Source organism: Sinocyclocheilus rhinocerous, unplaced genomic scaffold (genome assembly GCF_001515625.1).
Source record: "Sinocyclocheilus rhinocerous isolate Xijiao unplaced genomic scaffold, SAMN03320098_v1.1 scaffold722, whole genome shotgun sequence".
Classification (NCBI taxonomy): domain Eukaryota; kingdom Metazoa; phylum Chordata; class Actinopteri; order Cypriniformes; family Cyprinidae; genus Sinocyclocheilus; species Sinocyclocheilus rhinocerous.
In genome coordinates, this window is record NW_015638934.1 from 295,334 (window position 1) to 311,313 (window position 15,980).

Consider the following 15,980-nt stretch of genomic DNA (forward strand, 5'->3'; position numbering starts at 1 on the left):
ACACACACACACACACACACACACACACAGGAATGCAGCATGTTTGAGTGTAGATGTTGGATCTTGTATTGACAGAAGGTTGAGGGAGTGTGTGTGACAGACAGATGCCGGAGTATCGGGTCTCTGCTGGATGTTCTTACACACACCTCCTTCAGTGGACTGATAACAGAGAGACCCTGCACTCTTCTTCTGCTGGACACTGCATCTAGTGCGGTTTCTGTACAGATATCAGTGTTGGGGAGTAACTAGTTAAATTACGTAATTTAATTGCAAAATACAACTGTAATCAATTACAGTTACTGTGAAGAAATGTGTAATTAAATCATAGATACTTATGAAAATATTAATAATTACAAGGGGGATTAAACCTTTTTTTTCACACACATACAGATTTAATTGATTTCTTTCATAAATTGCATTGACTGCTCTAAAATATGAGACACCAATGTTTCAGGAGATTAGGACACAGAATAAGATGCATGCTTATTCAATAACTTTTATTTCCTTTTTGGACTTATGTATGCTTTATTTTTTAAGATTAACTGTTTTTTCCCCCCAAGACATTGATAGATGCCAGTGTTTCCTGTCATAGCTATGCAAAGATTTGATTTTTAAAACAGTATCATAGCTACTAAACTACTTCTTGCTATGATTTGAATGATTTTACGACCTGTATTTAACCTCAGAATGATTTTATGACCTGTATTTAACCCCGGAATGATTTTATGACCTGTATTTAACCCCGGAATGATTTTATGACCTGTATTTAACCCCAGATTGTTCTCAAAGTAAGTTCTGATTTTGTGGTGGCTGTGCTTTCCGTATTGTGCTTTAAAAATAAATTATTATAATCTTAATTCAAGGGATGAAGGATTTCGAAAGTGACAGTAATCAGTGTTGAGCTCTACTGTATATGATTAACCCTGCCTGCTTTAAATGTTTTAAAATGATCAACAGTTGAAAACATTAGACATTTAGAAAAGTAATCAAATGTAATCAGTTACTTTACTTTAATAAAGTAATTGAAATTGTGACACTATACTTATTACACTTTAAATAGGGTAACTTGTCATCTGTAACCTATAGGCTATTATTACATTTCCAAACTAACCTTCCCAACACTGACAGACATAATGTTATAACTCTATTTCATGAGCACTTTGTCTGAACGGTGCCTTTACAGATCACAGTTACAGTATACAGTATCTCTGACATTATGATAGCCTATATACACACAGGCTAAATTACGCTGCACAGTGAAAGTATAACAGTAAAACTGTATGCTAGAGAGACCATTGCGCATATTGCAGTGACAGTGAACACAGAACGCTGGAATAAATGTGAGATAAACGTGGAAGTTTCTAGATAACCAGAACACTTTCCATGACAACACAGTACACCACACCTGCACACGAGAGGCGGGGCCAACGCGTCAGTGTTCAGCCAATCAAAACGCTCAAAGCTGGTCACGTGTGCACTCTGTGTGGGGTTCCGACAGTAACTGCAGCGCGTGCGTCCTTCAGAAGCGCAGCGCGATGCTCAGACAGCAACAAGACGAGCCCTTCTTTGCGTGAGTCTCACACACTTTTACACTAAACAAACTGCAGAAAGCTCAAAAGACAGCCTTATTAAACTAGCTTTATAACATATCAATGTATGAGCTATTTGTAAATTACCTTTAGTGCGTCATATTTCAAAATGTTTTGATTCAAAGCATATTAAGGTTTTATTTAATTAGTATTTCATTTTATTCTGTGGTATTTTTTATTTTATATTATTATTATTAATTTGGTTTCGTTAACCGACATCCCATACGCAAATGTCTGTTAAATTAACATGAAATATATGAAGTAAAAACATATGCCTACTTGAAACTTATTAAAAATTGAAACAATTTCATATATTAACATCTAGCCTCTACAAATGGTATATTATTTTCGCACATGTACATGTATATTCATCCTAAAACCCATCGATACATGTTGATATTATATGTTATAAGTAAATATAAACATAGACGTTTTCTTTTTAAATTAGATAAATAAACAAAACACAAAGATTTTTTAATATATTTTTTGTTTTAATAAAATTGAGAATGTACATTTGTGAAAATTATATATCGATATATAGGTAACATATATGGCAATATCACACTTGAGGGCAATATATGTCATATATTGCATTTCCATACGGGATTGTAAGTCTTCAACACTGTTTGCTATGTTATTAGTGCAATAAATAAATCTAATTTATTGTTATTGCATTTATTGATTTATGTTCACTTGCTGTGTTACTGCACAAGCTCTTAATCATGTCCATGCATATCAATATGTGACCCTGCAGCACAAAAGCAGTGTTAAGTCGCTGGGGTATATTTGTAGCAATAGCCAACAATACATTGTATGGGTCAAAATTATAGATTTTTCTTTTATGCCAAAAATCATTAGGATATTAAGTAAAGATCATGTTCCATGAAGATATTTTGTAAATTTCCTACCGTAAATATATCAAAACGTAATGTTTGATTAGTAATATGCATTGCTAAGAACTTCATTTGGACAACTTTAAAGATGATTTTCTCAATATTTAGATTTTTTTGCACCCTCAGATTCCAGATTTTCAAATAGTTGTATCTCGACCAAATATTGTCCTATCCTAACAAACCATACATCAATGGAAAGATTATTTATTCAGCTTTCAGATGGTGGTCACATATAAAGTATTGGCCTGTTTCAACTTTCATGCATGAGTGTCAGCTTTCACTCAGAGTCTTCATCACTGTATAGTCACTAACTGTAGAGATGAATGCACTGGTCAGTGTGCTTCGTCATGTTATGCTGTCATTTAGAAAGTGTAATGAAGTTTCTTGTCTCTCTTCTTTCTGTTCTTAAGTTGCTCATCAAGGTAGGCACTTCTGCTGTTCTCAATGCATGCAGAGCAGTGCTTCTCAGCTGTTCAACACAGCCACTGTTTATCATACAAAAGTAACAAAATGTCCTTAAAGTGTATAACATTATCATGAACTACACTGGCCCAACAGTATGGAAAACTATGAGCATGACACAGACTGATTGAGATGATTCCCAACACACACAAATCATGCTTATCCCCACCGCAAGCCAGTCTGTATTTAATGTAGTCTGGGTCATATTTTCTTTATTGTGTCTTGTGTAGTTTTGTTCATGTCAACTCATCTGAACAGAATCACTGTCACTAACAATCAGAGCTATATTACAAACACAATAATGTTTGTTATCCATCGTATTGTTTTCTGATCTTCTCCTTTAGCGACCCGTTCCAGCTGCATCATGAGCGCATGCAGCAGATGATGGGGGGTTTCTCTGACCCCTTCGGTCACAGGGGTCACGGGGGTCACAGGGCCGCAGCTCAGCCCAACACTGGCCCGAACGACCGCAGCAGCCGAGTGAGTGTTTCCTATGCAAGCTGCTACTTCTTCTCTCAGACTGTGTTGTTGTGTAACCTCATTGACCCCGGAGCGGTTCATACACTTAAATACCATACACGGTTTATCCCATTCTAGATGACTATCATAGTATCACAGGCCTCTCTCCAATCACACATGCCTTCCACACATCTTCGTCACTGGCCCAGTTTCTCAGTAAGCAAGGTTCTTGCAGGACATTTGGCAGCTGAGTAATTGTAGGTCGTATTATAGCGCAGTGAACTGCTCCGTATCAAGCTCTTTTATTTGGAGTATTTTTAGAAAACAGAGAGGCTTTGTTCTACTGACACTTTTCTGACACTCAGAGGTCTTTCTGGATGTTACACACCACCATTTATCAAGTTAGGTTTAGGGGATTGTTCAAGTTACTATCTATGAACAATAGTGTTGGACTGGTAATGCTTGAATTAGCAAACACTGCTAATAAGAAAAGTCTTGATAAAAGGCTGGATTATGATTTAAATTTTCTTATGTTACCCAGTGAAAATTAAGCACTTCCATATGGCAGGAATGAATGAATGAATGAATATTTTGGGCAAAATATACTTAAAAAAAAATATATATATATATACATTTTAGAAAATAAAAATATAACCTGTATATTATAAATATATAAATATATTTTGAAACATATTTTGGCAAATATATTTTTTGCATTTCTTTGTGTATTTTAATATATTTAAAAAAATCTATTTGAAAATATATTTTTTGCTGTATGGGTTGGATATTTTACATTTGTGAAGTATTACACACAATGTGTTAGTATTATAGTATAAAAATTGCCGGATAAGTTATGTGTCACGTTCGCTACTGTGAGGGAGCGTGGAGCGCGGAGCGAGGAGACGTGGAGTATACTTCAAACAAACAGACTTTAATGACATTAAGGGAACCAGGAACACACACGTAGCGGAGAAAGATGACATTCAATACCGGACGAGAAACAAGGGGCAGAACACACTTTATATACAACTTAATCAGGGGAAGACGAGACACACCTGGAATCAAATTGGAAAACAATCAACATGGGAAAACTGGGACATGGAGCACGTGGGGGAGGAAAACATGAGACACAGGACTGACGTTACTCCCCCCTCCCCAAAGGCGCGTCCATGCGCCACACAACATCCAATGGGGAGGGGGGGTGAGCGCTTAGGAAGCCCCTCAGGACTGGCTTACACTGGACGGCAGGCCTCCAGAGCGGTACCCATTCCGGGACCCATGGCGGATCAGGCAGTTCAGGGTGCCATGGTGGAGCAGGCAGACTAGGAAGCCTTGGCAGAGCAGGGAACTCAGGAGGCCATGGCGGATCGGTCTCCGTGGCCTTGGCACTCGGCACTCGGCCCAGCCTCTACGGCCGGAGCCCTATAACACCCCCCAAAATACTTGGGGAAAATATCAAACCCTAAGGCCCTCCATGGGCCTTACTCGGGTACTGTGGCTCTCCCTGGGCTTGACTTGGGGACTGGAGCCCTCTTTGGGCTGGATGTGGGAACTGGAGCCCTCTCTGGGCTAGACTCGGGCACAGGAGCCCTCTCTGGGCTAAACTCGGGGACTGGAACCCTCTCTGGGCTAAACCCGGGGACTGGAGCCCTCTCTGGGCTAAACTCGGGGACTGGAGCCAACACTGGAGCCGGCTCAGGGGCTGGAGCCGACACTGGAGCTGGCTCAGGGGCTGGAGCCGACACTGGCGCAGGCTCAGGGGCTAGGATGAGGGCTGAGAACAGTCTTTTCCTCCTCATCCTCCTCCTTTGGTTAAGGGTCAATGGCGCTGCCGGCGGGCTTGACTGAGGAACGGTCGGCGGGCTTGACTGAGGAACGGCTGGCGAGCTTGACTGAGGAACGGCCGGCGAGCTTGACTGAGGAACGGCCGGCGGGCTTGACTGCGGACTGGTTCTAGATCGGGGCCGGAAACACTCCAGACACCGGGGGATCCCTTCCCTCCAGCTTAGTCCTGTGGTGTCTGGGAGGTCAACGAAGCGGTAGTAATTTGCCCCGATCCAGAACAGCGAGTTGATGGTGGCGTCGTCCAACGCCGTCGCCGCGGCGAGCCCGCAGAATTCCCAGGCGTACTCAAAGAAGGGAAGATCTCTGCGGGCTAGGGCGGAGAATCGAGCAGCGATCTCCATAATCGCGGGGGGAAAAAACAGAAAACAAAACACTTTCAAAAACGGGAAAAAAACACGGGGAGAAGAGGGCGCCGCTTACTTTCGGTTTCGGTCCGGTATTCTGTCACATTCCCTACTGTGAGGGAGCGTGGAGCGAGGAACGAGGAGACGTGGAGTATACTTCAAACAAAGAGACTTTAATGACATTAAGGGAACCAGGAACACACACGTAACGGGGAAAGATGACATTCAATACCGGACGAGAAACAAGAGGCAGAACACACTTTATATACAACTTAATCAGGGGAAGACAAGACACACCTGGAATCAAATTGGAAACAATCAACATAGGAAAACTGGGACATGGAGCACGTGGGGGAGGAAAACACGAGACACAGGACTGACATTATGAAAAGAACAAGGATTTGTCAATTTAAATCAGCATTATTAAAGTAAATACCGTGATGCAGAGAAACTAGGAATATGCTTACTTGTTATTAATGTGCTTAAATCTGTCTAATTGTTTTTTTGTTTTTTTTTGTTTTGCATTGCTTTTGTGGTAAAATACGACCTGGCCATTTTCCAGACAGTTTACTTTTAAAACAGGGTAGATGTGTTCACAAACGCTGGATGAGGTGCTTTTAGAAGTTGTTTGTTTGCTGTATGCTAACACTGGACGACATGTCACCGTTCCGGCAGCTCAGAACGCTAAACTTAGTCCCCGTGTCCGTCTGTAATCCCCCACCTCTCAGTATATTTATCCCTGGTAATTACTTTCATCTGATGCCAGCCTCCTCACAGTCCTGCGATCTGTTTTTGAACTAGTGACCTCCGTGAAGACAGCTGCTCACCTGAGGGTCAGGGCTCTGGATGGGGTTCGGCTTGTTTTGGGGTCATTGATGGTGTGACTGTCAGCATAAAGTCTGGTCCACTTTGCAGCTTATTTTGTGCAAAAACTACCCACTTACACAGAAACACACCGTCTGACTGGCTGACATTACATTCATACTTCAACATTTAGGGGTGAATTAGTGTCAAATTAGAGTTGCAGTAGATAGACAACAGAGAGTATCGTTGTCAAAAGTACGAGTACATCAGTAGATCGATGCTTAAATTTAAAAAAACCTAAAAATACCAGCCTTTCCGCAGTACCAGTAGACAGATTTTTTGACCATAAGAGGATTTTTAACTCAGTCGGTGAGCTTGAGCTGCGGCTGATCTGAAGTGATATCAGTTTCATTGATTATAAAGGGAGTGTTGCTCGATTTCTGTATGTAACCTATTCATAATTTGATAATAAAAGTTTTATTATTCATGCAAAGTTTCAGGAGCGATGATCTGAAATTGCAATGTTTGACATAGTGATAACCACAGCAGTGACGGAACAAAACCAATCTGATGTGTAAGAATAGATCTGTGCATTAAGACTTGAAGTGTAAGTGCAATAGACCTGACACCTGTTCTGTTACCTGTAATGTGTTTTTGTTTTTTATTACTTTCATTTGATCTTTTTAATTACATAATTGAACAGTATTTGAAGGATACATGCTAATGTTTTAATGTATTATTTATATATAATTATTCATATAATGAATAATTAACACATTTTATTTATTTAATATTTTTATTTTCAAGTAGTTAAAAAATATTAAAATAGAATACAGACAATAGTTTTTGTCATGGTACAGAAATTGGTACTGAGAACTGTGGAATTTTACTGCTACGACTACTGAAATTTTGGTACCGTTACAGAATTCTGGAAGTAAAAATCAGATATATTTTCTCCATTGAAAAAAAAAAAATGCGGGGAGCCGACACTGGGGCTGTGCGATTAGTAGAATTTTAGTTTTGTTTTTGATTTTGGCTTCCAATGATTATAAAAATGCAGTGCCGCATTCTGTCATCCTTCCAACATAACATAAAAATCAGTTAAATCTGTCGTAATATATTTTAAAATGTGTATAAGTAGTATTTATAAAGTTTTAGCTTTTAGGTTTGGATCTGTTTTTAGTTGTTTTAATACTACAATTGATTGCTTCTGTTGTTCTCATTTGTAAGTCGCTTTGGATAAAAGCGTCTGCTAAATGACTAAATAACTAAATAAATAAATATACAGTCTCCTGCCGAACGTGCCCAATAGCTAAAAAGACTAAAAAGAGTACTTAGCTGCAAAAGTCAAAATGACTGTTTTGGTGAGTTTTTATGTCTTCTTATATTAAATCTGTGCATTTGGTCTTAAAGTGACAGCAGCATAAAAAATCTGCTGCTGCCTCTGTCATTTAATGTTAATCAAACAACAAACGAAAGTGAGAGAATCTTCACTGAATAACTTTAGTGATTTTTTTTGTTACATTTTATCATTCAATTTCTGTATAGTAGACAATTATTTTTAGTAGACTAAATTGTTAGTTCATTTCTATATTTTTCCGACTGACAAAGTTTTGCTTAGGGCCCCAGAAGTCTAGGGACCTGGATATGTATGCTGTATATCCAATATACTGGATCTGTGCATTTTGTCTTAAAGTGACAGCAGCCTAGTGCTTCTGTCTGTGTCCTTATTGTTAATCAAAAAAACAAAAGAGAGAAAATTGCTCACTGCTCTTGACTGAATAACTTTACTAACTATAATTGTAAGGATTCGTCTGTATTTATTTATACAGTGAAGACATTTTGTTTGTTGCATAACAAAATGATACAGCACCATCAAGAGATGTATGCTTTCAAATTTATGTATCTTTTTTTTTTAACAACATAAACACTATTATATCTGCATCTTCCTAAGAATATAAAATATAAATCAACACCTAGCTATATAAATTGTAAAAACACAAATACATTGGTAGAAGAAACATTTAGGTCGGATGATTGTAAGCCAAATTCAGGCTGTGGCTTTCAGTTTCAGGACTGTCCTGCCAAATGCGAGACTGGTGCTCACCCAACCCAAATACCACACTGGAACAGACTGACAGGCAAACTGCCAGTGTTTGCATACTCGAAACTGCCAGAGAGACTAACTAATCAGATTGGAGCTTGTGATCTTAGCAGATTTTCTCACTGTTTGTGTGTTCAGTACGCTTGAGACAGTCAGAAACCACTGGAAGATTGTCTGAATATTTCAGGATTATGGCTGTTGGCAGAACCATTGGCGATGCAATTCATGGAAAAAACATATCGTTAGTCATGGAATCCCCGATGTCAGTCCCGCTGCAATTGGAGCAGTTAGCCAAGCCCAGGCCCGGTTGTACGGAACGAAAGCAAAAACAATTAAAGATCTGGCGAACTATCCAATGTGTTTTCGCGGCATTGAACAATGCAGCCAATCACAGACATATCTGTTGATCTCTTCAATGTAGTGGCCAATCAGAAACGTTAGAGTTTTCAGAATTCACTCACCGTTGAAAGCCTTGGAGTTTTGCACGCTTGTGAATCATCTCATAAGTGCAGACGTGATGTAGCCTAAATAAGAGATTCATTGTGTCGTTTAGAGAGCTTCATTGATTATAACGGAACTTTGTGAGATCGCAATGAAGTAAGATGAGTGATGCTTTTAGTGATAATAATGGGAGTGCGCTTTGCGTGCTTTCTAGGCTATAATCCATTCCGAATTTGTATGAAACTTGCGTTTTTCGGACACATACATGCTGCAACGTTTCGGGAATTACATCAGCATATTTATGCTGGATTCATTCTAGAAATATCAGAGATTGACACAGTGATAACCAAAGCAATGGACGGGACAAAAATGCCTCCGTGATTTCTTCTGGAACCGGTCCTGGCCAAACTTCCACAGACAGTGCGCGTCCTGAGCGAGATCCAGTTCACGGACTGAAAGCATGTAAACTTTATTGAGATCGGGAAATATCAACCATTTCATTTCCAGTAATGGACGGTAGAAAGTTCAGAAATGAATGGTATGCAATTTATGACAGACTAGTCCCACAACTGATTGTGTTTTTTTTCCTCACGGGTCTCACCTTTAGCAACAACGATTCAAAACGCACACATTTCAAGTGACACGGGAAAAAGACAAAAAAACGTGACACAGAAAACTGAAACAAACATCAGAAAAGCGTGCACATTTCTGGTTAAAAATTAAACCCCCGCCCCCCAAATCACTGCTGTCGAGTAACACATTCTCAGACAGGACAGTGCGCTTGAGTAGTTTTTGCAGTTAACTAAATTAATTCACTGTCAGCTAGAATAGTTTGTGAAAAGTGAACAATTATTGGACTATGACATTTCCCTTTTGGTTGCTTACTTCACATGGTCATCATCATTTAATCATATAAAATACTTCTACACATTTGGCAATGTTGCGCAGCAGCTTGTGAGTCACATGGGCGTTTAGTAACAGAGTAACCTGAGACGTGTTTTCAGTGTTAAGGCCGCGTCGTGATCATTCCCAGAACTGAGTCCTCTTCTGAGAGCTCTCCTGTGTGCCTCATTTTCCCCGTGGGTCTGTTGAATCATTCTTCTGTGATAGCACGCAGCATAAATGGGTCGTGACCTCAGGCCTGTGTCTTCTAAACACAGCCCACCCAAAATAGCGTACATGACCCGTCCGACCCGAAATACACGGCGAGCAGACAGGCGAGCCATGCTCTCCAGGGGCTTTATTAGCTTGAGGAGTGATGATGGTTTTAAACGGCTCGACCGCTGAGGCAGTGCTGCTCTAAACCTTCAGAGAAACTCAAGCTGCTTCTCCATTATTAGACGCCATAACCAGAGGTGACAGCTACCAATTTTGGGAGTCATTCAGAGCTCGCAGCACCAAGAGTTACTGAAACATTCAATCAGACAAAGGTTTTTGGCAGGAATATGTTGTGTTTAGTTTTCATTTTGTTCCTGTGTTTCTGTGCTTCTTTGTAGTTCAGTGCTGATTTCTGCTTGTTTGTCTCCATGGTTTGTAATTAGTTGCACCTGTTCACTATTTAGTTCCCTGTGTTGGCCCTTGTGTACTGTATGTAGCCCAGTGTTTTCAGTTAGCCTTTCAGTTCTCATCATTTCTAGTTGTGTTTTCACACTTATAAGTGTGATTCTTCTACATGTTTTGATAACGACTTTGAAATTGTTGGCTTTAACTCCTTGTCATTTTCATGCATTTTACCATTGTATTCCCATTTTTTCCATAGAGATGCCACAGATGAATCTCATGAAAACTTGTCAAAAATTTTTTTTTTTTTAAAGAATCCAAAAAAATCTGTTTATATTTTGCAGTTATATTTTGTGACATTTTTCTTTTTTTGACAGTTAATAACTACCCCCCCTAAAATTCAAAACGTTAGCAAATTTTATTCTCATTACAATAATGCAAAAATAAATAATCAATCAATCAATCAGTCAACCAATCGTAATGATCATTTAAACAGTTTTGTAATTATAAATCATAGTAGTATCATTTTGGCCAATATTGGTCAATTGGCCAATGATTTATAATTACGATACTACTATGATTTATAAGTTGCTGACAACATAGATATCCTTTGTGTAAATATTTTTCTACTTTTCAAAAGAGTACTTATTACGGAAGTAATGTACTAGAATATAAAATAATATACTTTGAAATTGTGAACTAAATGTGATGTTTTTGGATGCTTAATTGCATGCACTTAAATGCAAATGCATTTTTGTTAAATGCAAATGGAACTTAAGAGTGCTTTTTGACACACCTAGAAATTATATAGTATTTTGTTTTAATGTACTGACCAGCATTTATGGTAACTTATATAAATGCTATATTTTAATGTCATTTTGTTTGAAACGTGTCTCTGTCATATACTTGTAAATTTACTTATAAAGTTAATAAACAGTCGTGAAAGTGGCCTTTTATATCAGTAATACTATTTTATTTTTTAAGAACAGTTTTTTGCACTATCGAGTGTACATTGAGAACAAAATCACATTCATAAGAAAGAAAAGCTTCTTCTACCATGAAGCTATTATGTTATAGTTTATTTGAATGTATAAGAAAATAAATTGTAACAATGGTAACAGGTAACCATTTCTGCTTTACTTTAAACATTTTTTTAAATACCTTTTTTGCAGTTCACTTCAATAGTCCTGGTGTGCCAAATGCATTTTTAAATTAAATTCACATGCTCCATGTAGTCTTTTAAATATTATTATAATTTGTAGTTTATTTTATTAATTAATTAGGCTATACAAACTCCATGTGTAAAAAGTTTGGAAACACATTGATGTGTAATTCGTCACACTACAGGACACTGCTTAACATGTTTAACAGTTTAGTTTCTCCCACACATCTCAGGCTCTAGATGCTGTAAAAGTGCTCTGAATTGCCGGATGCTTCATGCACTTGCATGTGAAGGTACTAAATGTGTGTGATAAATGTCAACAGGAGCTGGATTTCTTTAGCAATCCTTTGGCTATGATGGACAGCATGAGGAACAGGATGGAGGCCATGCATCGAAATGTTGTAAGTCTGACCTCTTTAATAGTGTCAATCAGTTTATATACTTCATCTTCCACCAATTAGAATGATTAAACTGACTGCATGCAAGGACTTTTCAAATGGGTTTTTATAATAAGCTGTTTTCATAGTTATCAGTAGTTCAATCATGACAACTCTCGGAACATTGTAGCATGGTGATGGATATGACAATGTTAAAGTATTTGGTCTCGGCGGAACAGATCTGCTACGCTGCTGCTGAAGTGCTGCTGCTGTTGGTTATTGCTGTAGTTGTAGATTATTGCTGCTGCTGCAAGCAAGTACAGGAACTTGCTACTGCCAATGCATACGGCGATACGGTGCCGTGAGTATTTAAGGGTTTCAGAGAACTCTGAAAGCGCGCTGCAGGAATCTCAAGTGAATGCTAGCCAGCTATAAATGCAAGGCAGTAAGCTCATTGGCTGCATACGCACCAATACACCATACGAACCAATCAGCTTGTGCCAAGTCGCTTAACTCTGAATATCATCAGTTACGTTAACACCCCGTCAGCCTGCGCCATCTAGAGTTTCATGACTGAACTACTGTATATATTTACGGCAGTTGTAAGCAATTCAGTGATTCTGATTGCCAAAAGATTTCTAATCTTCAATTAAGTTGCACTTATCACAAATAAACTTTGTTGTGAAACCAGTGTTGCCAACTTAGCAATTTTGTTGCTACATTTAGCAACTTTTCAGAGTACCCTAGTAACGTTTTCTTCCAAAAGCACCTAGCAACAAATTTAGCAATTTTTAAAATTTATTTGGCAACTTTTATCAACTTTTGATAAGTGACTCAGACAATTAAAAGGCACACATTTTCCATCCAAATTACACAAAAAGAGGAAACCACAGATGCCTAGCACTACACACATCACGTGAATTAAGTTAGCTGCTGTTTGCAATTGTTCAATTTAATAATAATAATTGAATAATTGTTCATTTATGATGCACGTTGTTAGTAGCTTGTACCTGTGATTGTTGATCAGTTAGTGCACTGTAAGAAAAATGGAAAAGATACTAGTAATGTTCCAAGACATTATCCACTGTAACCCTGTAACCCGAAAACACAATGCATAATTTAAAATGCAGGTAAAAAAACCAATACGGAAAATTCTTTCATATTAACTTAACAGAGAAGACTGTGCCCTATTTTTACAGACTCTTCTTAGAGTGTAGCATACTAACTAACTACTAATACACTGCTTAAAGCATAATTGTTGAGAATGTGTAGTTTTACTAGTTTACTAAAGTACTAAAAATTGTAATCATTCAAAAATGTGTAAGTGTTCAATAATTCAATGTATTTGAAATACAGTTATTCATATTTTAATATTATATTATGCATATCATTTTTCAAACAAATCTAAATTAATGTATATAAAATATAGTTTTTGCTGAGATTTGATGTTGTGATTACGCAATGACATCACAACTTTCCTTTAGCAACTTTCTCTGAAGATTAGTTGGCAACACTGTGTGAAACTCCTGAGTGAATTAGAGAGAGAAGCATTTCAAGTCTGTTTCTTGCAGGAGAACATGCCTTCAGACCCCAACAGCCACTCGTTTTCCTCTTCCTCCGTCATGACGTACTCTAAAGCGGGACTCGAGCCGGCCAAAGTCTTCCAGGCCTCGTCTCAGACGCGCTGTGCTCCTGGAGGAGTGAGTCCTGCTCTCACACTCTCACACCGCAGCACCTCCTGCGGATCAGTGTCGTGATTGCTGGTTTGTGCTGTGTTCAGATAAAGGAGACCAGGAGGAGTCTGAAGGACTCTGAGAGCGGACTGCAGAAGATGTCCATCGCCCATCACATCCAGGACAGAGGCCACGTCATCGAGAGGAAAGAGAATAGGAAAACCGGAGAGAAGGAGCTCAACCAGGACTTCCAGAACATGGATGAAAGTGAGGACGCATTTAAAGAGACCGTTTCTCTGGTCACGTGAATGTTCAATGCATGCTTTTTCTTTTCATGCATTAACGGCGTTTGCTTAGTCAATCATCGCTATTTTTATTATTTAGCAATTTGCATATCAGTTTTGAACAAATTCTAACAGCCGTAAACTATTAAAACAAAATATGACATTTCTAAGCAATCAGGGCCCGTATTCACAAAACATCTTAAGGCTAAAAGTAGCTCATAACTCGCCAATTTAGGAGAAATTCTGAAAAATAATGGCTGTCAGTCCTAAATGTTTGCTCTAAGAGTATTTCACAAAGTGTTTTAGTGCTAAAACTAGCTCCTAAATCTGTGAACGGTTAGGAGCAGTGAAGACCTAAGAAGTCCTAAGTCACAAATCATATCCTAAAATAGCTTTTGCTGGGAATCTGCCTCGGAACGTAAACATTTTAGGAACATTTGATGATAATGAGCTTTTAAAAAGGTATCGCCTTTGGTTTTGGAGGTTATCTCCTTTGATTATATCCTTGTTTTCATTAACCAGCTGGGCAAAAAGCAACAGCTGTTCTTGCGTCCAGTTTGGTTTTCGTTTACGTTTGCATGTCTTACTATCAGCCATGATTATTCCACTCTGTTAATTAAAAGGCTGTTTATATGCATATTCACTAATTGTTTACGTTAATGTAAGAGGCTGACAATTTACTTCTTTTATTAGTGACTCTTAGCCTGCATTTTAAAATCTTTATTTGAATGTGGCAATTAACATTTTTATTTTAAAATCTTTATTTGAATATGGCAACATAATATCGCCCCTACAATATTTCCACGAATAAATCTCTGACAGAGACCCCTATCGGCCAATCACTGTGTGCATAGTTAATAAGCTTGCTGACATCATCCATAGCAACGAGCTCAGCCCCGCCCCCTTACTCTGAGCTCAAGACTTCTTTCTTTCCTACAATTTAATTTCGGCTGACAGAGACCCCTATCGGCCAATCACTGTGTGCATAGTTAATAAGCTTGCTGACATCATCCATAGCAACGAGCTCAGCCCCGCCCCCTTACTCTGAGCTTAAAGGGATAGTTCACCCAAAAATGAAAATTAGCCTGTGTTTTACAAACCCTCAAGGCATCCTAGGTGTGTCTGACATTCCTCTTTCAGACTTCTCTCTATTCCTTAGTAAAGTTTGTCTCAGCAGCTTAAGAGAAAACTCTTAGCTAAAATCTTTTACTGCTATTTAGGAGAACTCTTACATTTAGTCATTTAGCAGACGCTTTTACCCAAAGCGACCTACCTCTTAGTGGTAAGATAAAATGTTTTGTGAATACGGGCCCTGATTTTCACCTTGCAGACAATTGACAAACATGTCCTAATTACATACATTAACGAGGCCACTGTGGGCCAAAAAAAGCTAATTTCCCAGACTGGAAATTAGTCCAATCTATAGCACAAAAGCTTATAAAGACCTGAGTTGGACTGTTTGATTTGGGACAGTAAGCAGCCTCCTAACAACCATCTACTCAAGTCGTTTCACAGCGAGGCTGTTAGTGATGCTGTGTTTTGTCTTCGCAGCGGAGGCCCAGTCCTTCGATGAGGAATGGCAGAGAGAAGTGTCCCGTTTCCAGGCTTCTGCGCCCATGTCTCGTCTGGAAGCACCGAGACAGCGAGCGGTTCACCGGGCAGCCATCACAGCACCACGAGACACTCACAGGTCAGCCACGGGGCAAACAATCACTGAATATATCACAAATATGCAAAACATGCTACTGGGGTACAAAGCCCATAAATCGGCGCTCTTTGGATGCAGGATTTCTTAACTTGTCAAAGAACTCATAACAGCAAAAAATATAGTGAAAAACTTGAGTTTTTGCACGCATTATGATATACCTATAGAAAAAAATATTTGAATCTTTTTCTTTTCTAAGAATGGCTTAACTTGAAGTGCTGTAAATAAAAATGTGGAAAATAAAAACATACAAGGCAAAAAATGTATTTGCTTAAATATGTTTTAAAATATTTTAATTAGTGCTGTCAAACGATTAATCGCATTCAAAATAAAAGTTT

The 15,980-nt window shown here is 38.6% G+C and overlaps 1 protein-coding gene across 1 annotated transcript in view; it reads left to right on the forward strand.

Moving 5' to 3' along the window:
* Window positions 1-1,497: 1,497 nt before the first annotated feature.
* Window positions 1,498-15,980, forward strand: part of LOC107750090 (myeloid leukemia factor 1-like) — a 15,865-nt gene continuing 1,382 nt past the window's right edge. The window contains exons 1-6 of the mRNA XM_016565357.1: window positions 1,498-1,570; window positions 3,289-3,424; window positions 11,927-12,004; window positions 13,552-13,680; window positions 13,761-13,920; window positions 15,489-15,627. Of these exons, the coding sequence (XP_016420843.1) occupies window positions 1,536-1,570; window positions 3,289-3,424; window positions 11,927-12,004; window positions 13,552-13,680; window positions 13,761-13,920; window positions 15,489-15,627 (677 nt within the window). The 5' untranslated portion in view covers window positions 1,498-1,535. The remainder of the gene's footprint in view (window positions 1,571-3,288; window positions 3,425-11,926; window positions 12,005-13,551; window positions 13,681-13,760; window positions 13,921-15,488; window positions 15,628-15,980) is intronic.